Below are 10,588 nucleotides of genomic sequence, written 5' to 3'. Positions count from 1 at the left end.
TTTCTGTTCATTCATGGAAGTGTTATAGAGCGTAACTATAGTTGATAAAATGATTATAAAGTTTACTATTTCTTTTTTAGGGAAGAAGTAAACTAATTTGCAGATCGATCGGACAATCTCGTTTCTTCGTTCGAAATGAAAGTATTTTCATGAGAAATTTAAAAGGATGTAAATTCTATCCCTTATTGCTATCTTGAAAACTATTCGAGAAACAAAGAAGATTTTATAAACAAACTTGTATCATTATTATTCTCGACATTGTTGAAAAAACGATATAGCGAAATATTTTTATTTCGAATTCAAGTATGTATACTGATAATTGAAAACGTAAAACGAGCGATTGTAGAGACTTGCCTCGAAGGATAAGCGGCAGTCGATTTAAAGTACGTAGTTCGAGTAATAATGGCTTTCTCGAGATGATACAATTTCTCAATGAACATTGTTATTACAACGCTTTGATCAAGGTATTATTATTCATATCTGCTACATTCTTATGTTAAATCTGCTACGTTATGTATGTTCGAATCGAAGAATCTTCGGATAAGCGAATGAATACTCCCCAATGATATGTTCGATCGCTGATAAGTCTCGATAAAAGAAGATTAGAATAGTAAAACACTCGGATGACGATAGACTATTACCGTAGCAGATCCAGAATTAGAAACAAAGGGGTTTGGAAATGTATTTCAATCTCCGAGAATGGTCGAAGATTAGTGGAACACTCGGATGACAGAGGTTTTACTGTAGCAGATCCGGAATACGACACAAAGTGGCGTGGACAAATTTTTCAATCGCTAAAAACCCGTGGAAAGGATTTTTAAGCGTGTTTTTTAATTATTTCCGATAAATGGTCCGGCTGGTTTGCGGATAAATGAACAGTTCTGCGCGACGAACGCGCGAGAAACCACGATCATGGCGGGTGTTGGTCGCGCCTATACATGAAGTAGCACTTGAATGATGCTCGCAAGTAGATCGAGGTTAAAGATTTCTATGCCCGAAGGTTAAGGATGTCTCTGCGCGGTGTCTATCAGTCCGGGGGTTACGCGTGAAAGGTTCTTCTCCCGTTTTACGTAAGGCGAACGAAACTTGTTCTGCGCCGTTTATTTCGTTCGTTCGCTGTCGAAAGTAACTTCCGCCACGGGAACAATCCGCCACATCTCCAAACTAGATGCGATGATCATTTCGAACGAAGAAACGAGATTGCCCGATCGATCTGCAAATTAGTTTACTTCTTCCCTAAAAAAGAAATGGTAAACTTTTTAATCGTTTTATCAAATATAGTTACGCTCTACAACGCTTCCATGGATGAACAGAAAATGAAATATTAGGTTAATTCGGGAAGTGATTTCGTTTTCCAAAATGGAGAATATGTGTAAATAGAATAATAATAACATTTTCTTCAATTTCGATGACAAATAACTTCGAATACGATAAATATCTTTTTATTTATCTATGTTTTATTTTGAATTAATGAAAGAGGTTTCAGAATGCTGAAAAATTAGGATAAAAACGGTACTGATCGTTCTCAGGGTTTTCGCGACAATATGGAAGAAGATGATAGACGAGCGGTAAATAATCGATAAAATTTGAATTTAAATGTTACCTGTGAGTGTCAATCGGCCAATAAAACCAGAAACGGGCGATAAATTTCATTTCTTTTTATCGTGTAATGGTTTCCTCGTGACAACGGACCAATAACGAGGTTCTCTTCCTAAGAGTATTTTTGCAGTTCGTGACAAACGATGCAATAATGTCATCGTGAATTGATAAGCGGAAGGAGCTTTCTAGGCAGTTCGATTAGGAAAATTAGAAGATTATCGAAAGGCGATGGCGTCGAGAATTCCACGAGGACACGGTGCGTTATTTCCATTCGCGGGATCAACATTTCTCTATCGGATTGCACGAAGAGGTCGTACAGTTATATAAAGAAATTTAACTTCTACTTAGGCAAGAAAATGAATTCCTCAACGTTTTACAACTCTTTAAAAATTATCCAAATTTATGATTCTCGTCGCATAAAGAACTTTAGTTTCTATCTAGACAAACAAATGAATTTGTCAACGTTGTATCACTCTTTGAAAATCCAAGTTTATGGATTTTCATTCAAGTTTTTGTTGCACAAAATAGTTTAGTTTCTAGATAAAAGAGGAAATGAATTTTTTGCAGTTATCTTCTTGTTTACGCGATTGTTATTAGCTATTAGAGACCTATTTCCCAATTCTTCCATTTCTACGTCTATATTATTTAATCAATCTACAGCGAGTAAAATATTCTTTTCTAATTTTATTCGAACTTTTGAAAAAAAGACTACGTACTTAAAAGTCAATATCCAAACGTTCGTCTAGATATTATCGACGTTTTTCTGACCCGCTGTCGTATTTTTACAACCAAATTTTGGTCAATTTTAATTTATTTCCCAGCCAATATCCACATACTTAAATTATTCGCAAATTTTGACAAAACTATGCATTTAAGGGTCGAGCCTCGATTGTTTCCGTGCGACATCGTCAAGACGGATGGACAATGAAATCGGTGGGAAAATTTGCAAATCCTCGATGTTATTGAATCGGAGGGAGAGTTTTCTACGTTTACCTTTTCGTTGCTCCGGTTTCCATGAGAATCAGATTCCGGTGTCGCTGTCACGGTTGCTATCCATACAACCGCAGCTACCTGTTAAAAATGCATTATCTGTATCGAGCGTGCAGGTTTCTTCTCGTCGTTTAAAACTCTATACCAGGAAGAGAGCAAAATTGTAACCTCGAGGAACGGTTATAACCGCAGGATGTGCAACGCAAAGGAAGTACCACGAATCTCGATAATTATGCTTCGTAGGATATCTCTGGATGTTCGACCGATGCCCGTTAGGAAACCGAAACGAGGAAGGAAGAAAAACGAGGAAGAAACAAATATGAAATTTAATTCTCGCGCACGATATTTCCCCGTTTAAAAACCCGCGAACCGGCGAGATACCAAACTTACTCTTCGTTTCCTGTACGTTTTTAATTAGCCGGTGCTAAAGTTAATAACGGAGATTATACAAATTATAGCAACAACGTTCTCGCGGTTTCCCGATGCGAGGATGCGCCCGGTCGCTCTTAATAATTGCCAGGAACATTAACAGTATCGTGAACACGAATGGAAGATAGTGTTTTAACGGTAACTCGGTTTTCAGTATCATGCGAACCGTGCGTGTGGCTAAGAATTACACGCACCTCTGTGACAACGAGCGACGAGAAACAATATATCTTCGTGGAATAAAAAATTCAAGTTTCACGCTTCTTTCGCGATGCTCGTAAAAGTACACATCGTGTATAACATATCTAAACGGTTTATTCTCTGAACAGTTGTTATTCTTTGAAAATTGTTTCCTTAAAAGCAGCAATTTTTCGAAACTCTGGAATTTAGAAGTACGTGCAATTCGTGTCTGCCGAGGTAGTAGCTTCATTTTTATATAATTTTTTCCAATACCGCGCGGAAGTGACACACTCGTTACGTCCTCGTGTCTCTTCGTTTTCCTTCGTAGGTCTCTTTCTTTACTGACGAAAATGTTCACAGTTTTTTCACGTTTCGAGGATCGAGCAAAGTTTCGGTTAAAAAGGCAGAGAAGAGAGGAAATACACTTACAAGATAAAGTTTCATGTCTCTCGTGCGCCGACCAACGACTCGTTGAACAGTAGTTCCTGCGTGTGCCCTCCCCAGCCTTCCAGGATGTGCTTCTTTATTCTCTTGTGCAGCTGCCAATCCTCTGGAACCTCGACACGATGCACGCACTCCGGAAAGAAACAGTGTACTACTTCGTCCCGACGCGATACACTTGACTTAACTGGTAGCTCCAGTTATCCCCACGCATCAAAGGAGTCCGAAGAGAGCTACGATCACCTTTAAAGATCCCCCGAGCAGCATCCGATGTACGAGCCTCGACACTGGATACGAGCCGATCAAGGAAAGCGTAGGGTCCAGTGTAATACAAATAAGTCGCGCGAATATCATTCCAGTACCTTGTGTTTCTACAACGAGCCGAACATCGAACGTTTCCATCAAATCTTCGGATTTTACCGTGCATGTTTGTGAAATTCGCGAGTTTGGTCATCTTTTTCGAATAGGTGAATCTGTAATTATTTCGGGTAGCGTAAATGAAGTTAATCGTTAGAAATATCCGATCGCAGTAATGTATTGGATTGTTCGGAAAGTCATTTCGTTTTTTTTTTTTTTTTTGGGGTGAAAATGAAACACGATTTTTTTAGAATGTTTAAATGTATAAATTTTATTCGATTATATATTCTCCATTTTGGAAAACGAAATCACTTCCCGAACAACCCGATAATTGCAAAACAATTTTCTTGGATAATCGTATTTTGCACTGGGCATCTTTTTGTATAAAATTTTTGTATAAACTTGTTATTTAGAATAGGATATCGGGAAACTTTGCTCGGTATTTCGAGTTTTGCACGGTGCGAGTAAAATTTATAAATTCGATCGTTTATTTTAACCACGCGTACATGTATGGAATTACTTCTTTCGTACCACGAGAGTTCGAATGTTTAATTTCTGCAGACCGAATATCTCTTGCAATTTTGTTTAAAAGTGGTACAAGTAAAAAAGTCGATTACTGTGTAACGAACGATTACCGATTACTTTAAGAATTGTGGGCAATTCTCACTTACAAAGGTGTATTCACACTCGAAACGTTTGCTCGAAACCGAACAAGAATTAATAAATTAAACTCTTGAGATGCGGTGTTAAACCGTATAGGTAACAATTGATTTACACCACTTTTGCATTAAACGACTCGATTATTTTGCGCGGAGCGAATAACACGTTATACTGTAGAGATCGTATCACATTCTACTTATGTTTAATTCCAATGCTCGTTCTTGTATAAGGAAGAAACATATAACAGGAGGGGGCGTGCCTAAGAATGATCGAATGAAAGGTCGTGAAAGTGACATTGACGGAACGAGCGGATTTACGATGATTCTACCATTTTCCTTTCTTCCCCCTTCCCCTTAGTTATTACTGCAATTAACGGTGGACATTTTGCTCGTGCAACGAGATCACAATTGTATCGAAGTTTCGCAAAAAAAAAAGGAAGAGTTAACTGTTCGCTTGGCTTTGTACCAAGTCCAAAACAATTCTAACTGTACATACGTACAGTTAGTCTTCCTTTGAAAGACACGACGAACGAATTTGTTATAAATTATTTCGCTCGATTAACGACGAAAATAATCTCACGGTGAAAGGGAATAGGAACAAGATGCGGTGACTATTTTTTTCTTTTAAATATCTATAGAAAGAAACGTTAAGGAGGAAGACCTGAATCAAACGTTAATATTAGAGCGATCTTCGGAAATTTTTTTATAAAACCTCGATGAAATTTTTCCTCACTTTCCATACATATTTTCTAACATTTTAAGGTATCGATTTTTCTTTTAACGATTTATCAATTTTTCACCAAGCAACAAATGGATCTCCATGGATCTCTCTGTCGACGACGTACAGTTTAGCATTATTTTACGTTGATCTAGAATGAAAAATCAAACGGAGTTTCTTTCATAAACCTAAATCCCGTTTAAAAGATATAAAATTAATGATAATACGCGATTCTGGAATTTCTCTTCAATTTGAGACCTGAGAATTCCAGAAATATTCCAAAACCGCGTATTACTATTAATTTCGTATTTTTTAAACAGTATTTAGTTTCACCACGATGCGTAATTCTATTACGGAAGAAGCTCTGTTCGATTTTTCATTTTAGATCGACATAAAGTAATACTAGTCTGCACGCTGTCGACAGGAAGATCCGCGGAAATCCATTTATTACTTCGCGAAAAATGGATAAACTGTTTAAAAAACATTGACATCAGAAAATGTTACAGTACGTGGAAAGTGACGAAAAATTTCATAAAAGGGTTTCATCAAAAAATGGTCGAAAATCACTTTTATTTTAACGTTTCACTCGAGTCTCGTCTTTAATAGAACATCGTTTGAAATGGAATTGCTGCGAATGCGAACGGTTCACGCTTCGGGACGGTTTCCATTCGACGATGTGTGATACTTTTTCGTGCAGTTTATCACCAAATAGGCAATAAATAGTCCTGGCGTGGCCATTTAGCTTTATTCCTTACTTTCATACGCCTTTCACTGCTCCCCATCGCGGTCTTCTGTGTCTTCTTTTGCTTTTCAAACGCGTTAAATACGAATTGCAATCTGCATACGATCAACGAAATGTGTTTTCTCGGTACACTTCCCCGCTCCGAGAGAAAGAATAGTCGTAAGAACGGTTCGGAGAATTAACGAGCTACATTCGCGATCGCTTATCTGGTCGACCTCAAATGTTACACGATTTACGTCGACGTAATACTGTTATAAAATGAAACTATACCATTATGCAATGTTGCGGCGTTACTTTTTATATAATTCCGTTAACATTAATCGGGCGCCCATTAACGAGACTCGTTTCGTGCAACATTTGATTTATAGATTGAAATTAGTACTTCGTGAAACTTATACACGATAATTGTACACGAATGGTTTACCATTATAGATGATAGTTGTAATTACATGGATTAGAAGATAAAATTAAATTTTGCTTACGTATATGCAAACGTTGTCGCATATGTGGAGTTGCACAAATAGAGTCACTCCCCATTTTCTTTATCTCTAATATAATTAAAAAATTGTCAAGTGTTTACCACTATAGTGTAGGGGAATATAGTGCAGGATGAGATTATGTTGCCATCTACGAAAATAGTTTTTCAGTCAGTCGTCACAATCTTTATGCGTTGTATACACATTTATCGATTTTTAACAATTATGGTTTCATTTTTGTCATCTTTCAAACTTCAACAGTTAAGTAACTACTTTCGATCCTATTAATTATTAATAGATATTCGGAGCAAAATGAGGACACTTCTATAAACGACAATTTTCAGGTAAAACGGTTCAGACCTACATTAGAATAACAAAGCAACAACGTTGAAGCGAAGAACAAATACCAAAGGTTGTCGAAGGCATTACGAAGAAAGAAATGGACTGTCATGGTCCGATGTTCCAAAAAGTAAATACATGGGAAAGGAAGGTGGCTTTCTATAAAAAAAATGCTAAAAAAATTTTAAATATTATTAGCCACGGCAAGTTTAAGATGGGAATGTGCCGTAAAAGACAAATAGGAATACGAAAACGAACACGCAGCCGAGGACGAAGACGAAAACAACTACGAATACGAATACATTGGACATGGACTTCGTTATATTTCATTGTAACACACCTATAATTTATTACTTTCGTAGTCAAATAAATATTTGAACAATGTTCATCCGGAATCGCTTTCCTCTTTGTTATGTTGGCTATTCAAACAATTTAAAACGAATCGAGTCTAAGTAAATCACCATCTCTGTGATATAAATACAGGCATCGCCGATAAACGATTCAAATTCCACGAATCGTTCGAAATAAAGTGGTCGAATAAGATCTTAGCGATTGCTACATTGATATTTGTTATAGAATAGCCAACTTGAAGGGGTATTCTAATAATCCAGTTAAAAAACATCGACTTCTTGCTGATATTTTTTCCAAAGAAAGCACAAGACGTGCTTTCAAAGAAAGTTTCAGTATGGAGTTTTTGCACACGTATTTATCGTAGTTCACGTTAAATTCATGATTTTATTATAAACGAAAATAATAAAAATTGCAGAAGTTGTACAACTTGGTTAATTTTACGAACTCGAGTAAATCTGTTTGCACATATGTTTTTAAAGGCATATACTTTGAGAGAGTAAATGAAAATTTTTCGAAGCTGGATTACCAAAACACGACTCTTTCCCACAGATTCGACTTCCGGGTTCTTGTTCGGGGTGTGTAGCTCTACAAGGATCATTCACTGGTTATTGGAAAGCAAAAATCGTATCTGACAGTGTTATTTCTATGTTAGGGTATGAACAATTAACTTTAAAAACTTTGTGTACAGTATTTTATTATTATTTTAACACAGCTACTTATATAACTTATGGTTTATAAAATTGGCACATTAATAAACAAGAAATGTATAAAACTTTCTAATTACAGTATTTTCATTTGGAACATTGATTACATATAGATTCGAGTATAACGGAAAAGTTCTAATAACATTAGCAAGGAAATTAGACAGATATTTACAAGGTAAAACTGTATATATGAGTCTTAACGTTATAAAAACTGTTAAAACATATAATTATTAATAAATGATTCAATTATTAATATGTGATCATATATAATTCAGAAGTAAACTTTAACTAAAAATTTCTTTTGCATGTTATAACTATTATAAGATTTGACAAATAAAAGTGAATTTATTTGATGAAAAGATAACAGTGTCATAATTTATATATATTGAAACAACAGAAATACCTTTAACCTAACATTGCAATAATAAATAATGGTTATATTGCAATTACTTCAACTAATAAATATTAAATATTTATGGGCATCAATATGTGTGCGAATTAAAAATCCATTTTACCACATAAATATAGTTGAAATAATGAGTAATATTAACTTTTTTTATTAACTTTTTAGTTAAAAAAATACTTTGATTATTACGAAGTGATCCGTTAAATTTTTAGTCACTACAGTAGATATAAATGCTATACCACATTTGTAGGTTTAAGGTTTATGTTTAGTATTTGTTCTAACAATAAAAACAATGCAAGGTATCATCTGCAGAGCTGGAGAGCATTAAAACATAAAATTGAAGTCGACATTCATTTAAATGGATATTTTGAATAGACTTGCATCTTCTTAAACATCTGGTATAGAATGATCCATAAATGTTTTTAATAAACCAGTATTCATTCTGAAATACCCGATTTTGTATTAGTATTTGCGGTTCGATATCATTAAATACACGATTGTATTTTAAAGCATACATACTTTTTAATCATATGATCATAAATGTACGACGGAATGATCGTTATAGTGATAATGTCTCCGCCATTTTCAATCTCTGCCGTGACTTCCTTGTCTTTCATCCCAATAACATTCTAAAACATTTTATGTGAATATTAAATATATGAATTTTACCGATTGCGTTAAGTTTATAATGTACCTTTCCGTTAACTTCTAATATTTGATGATCCGTTAAGAGTCCATTTCGAGCGGCTGAAGAATCTTTAACCAACGCAACTATCTTTCCATTTTTAAACTGAAATCCAAAATATCCTGCGCTATCTTTGTGCATGGTTACTGTACGTTCGAATGGTCTGAAATGGATAATTTTATATCAACATTTGAATCATAACAGATGTTATATGTGATTTTTCTCCAAATTAAAAACAAGAACAAATTAATTAACCTATCGCGTATAACTACATTGATGCCGTTAACACCAGCATTACGCAGCATTTTATGAACTTGATCCATTGTATATCCGGCAACGGTAACATCGTTAATACTCAAAATTTGATCCCCAAATCGTAATCCAGCAAGTGCAGCTGGAGAATTTTGACTTACAAGACATACGAAGATACCATTATTCACAGCATGTACTCTCAAACCAATTTTACCATCTTTATCTTTGCATAATATTAACTGTAATAATCAAATAATAATAACACGATAATAAATGCCATAATTGTTTATTATATATATGTATATATATATACGCGCATAACAAGAAACCTACGTTTCTTATGCCATTTGTAACTTGTGCTTTCTGCAATCCAGAGGATTGCCCAGATAATGGTGCAACCATACCTGCTAATGGTCCTGATGTTGGACGGTTGCTAACTGTCATCTGAAACATAAGATTAGACTTTAATACATTTTTAATTCTGTAAATTACTTTCTGTCGTGTTTCTTACATTTGAATGGTTCGCAACAGAATATTCAGGCATATTTTGGACTATCACATCTTCCGTGAGTTCCATCCCCATGTATTCTCTTAACGAGGAATACAATGAAGTGACATTATAGGCAGGTGCAGATGGAACAGGATGTTCTTGCAGCATGGATGAATAATTGTACTGCGACTCTACTTGCAATTGAGCCTACAGACAAAATACTTTTGTATTATTCATAATTCTACAGCCAAACGTTTATATCTTATGATTTACCTTCATCATATGATCCACTTTCATATCTTCGAGGGTAGGGTACAGAGACATTTTGTACAGATAATTCTGTAAGTAAACATCTATGTAAAGCATCTTTCGAAAGAAATATTTCTTAGTAACCACATAAAAATGATTCGAGGAAAATTAACGAAATAAATAAAGGTATCAATTTTTCTTATTATGAAACGCAACGAAAGCTTTTTAAATAAAATATGAACACATGAATAACATACAAGATACAAGCAACATACCAATGTGATGAATCTGCTGGGTATTTAACGAAAGTACGCAAATGTTTTGACCTATAAACAAGTGTTGATATTATTCCTTTCGAAAATAATTAATAAAATGCGGCTTCTATCTTGCAATATGGAGGTTTTTAAGCAACTATTGCATCACTTTATGTAAAAATAAAACGAACACGGAATTTTATATCTTCCAGAAATACTTGGAGCATCACTGATAAACCACAAACAATGATCAGTCTTGGAACTTGGAAG

The 10,588-nt window shown here is 35.0% G+C and overlaps 1 protein-coding gene and 1 long non-coding RNA gene across 2 annotated transcripts; one reads left to right on the top strand and one right to left on the bottom strand.

Annotated features, from left to right (window-relative positions):
- Positions 1 to 6,584: 6,584 nt before the first annotated feature.
- LOC143153320 (uncharacterized) lies at positions 6,585 to 7,315 on the top strand. The gene is made up of 3 exons (XR_012993764.1): positions 6,585 to 6,848; positions 6,933 to 7,057; positions 7,126 to 7,315. It is a non-coding gene; the product is annotated as an uncharacterized LOC143153320 (long non-coding RNA).
- Positions 7,316 to 8,366: 1,051 nt separating this feature from the next.
- On the bottom strand, positions 8,367 to 10,545 carry LOC143153394 (syntenin-1). The gene is made up of 8 exons (XM_076324513.1): positions 10,340 to 10,545; positions 10,089 to 10,154; positions 9,837 to 10,022; positions 9,659 to 9,769; positions 9,329 to 9,564; positions 9,083 to 9,236; positions 8,908 to 9,017; positions 8,367 to 8,830 (listed from the first exon to the last, which is right to left on the bottom strand). Exons 2-8 carry the CDS (start codon positions 10,137 to 10,139, stop codon positions 8,776 to 8,778), a joined length of 903 nt encoding a protein of 300 aa, XP_076180628.1. The 5' UTR covers positions 10,140 to 10,154; positions 10,340 to 10,545; the 3' UTR covers positions 8,367 to 8,775.
- Between the last annotated feature and the right edge of the window lie 43 nt (positions 10,546 to 10,588).

Source organism: Ptiloglossa arizonensis, chromosome 12 (assembly GCF_051014685.1).
Source record: "Ptiloglossa arizonensis isolate GNS036 chromosome 12, iyPtiAriz1_principal, whole genome shotgun sequence".
NCBI lineage: Eukaryota > Metazoa > Arthropoda > Insecta > Hymenoptera > Colletidae > Ptiloglossa > Ptiloglossa arizonensis.
Note: the sequence above shows the minus strand (reverse complement) of the source record. Positions and strands in the feature narration are given on the sequence as shown.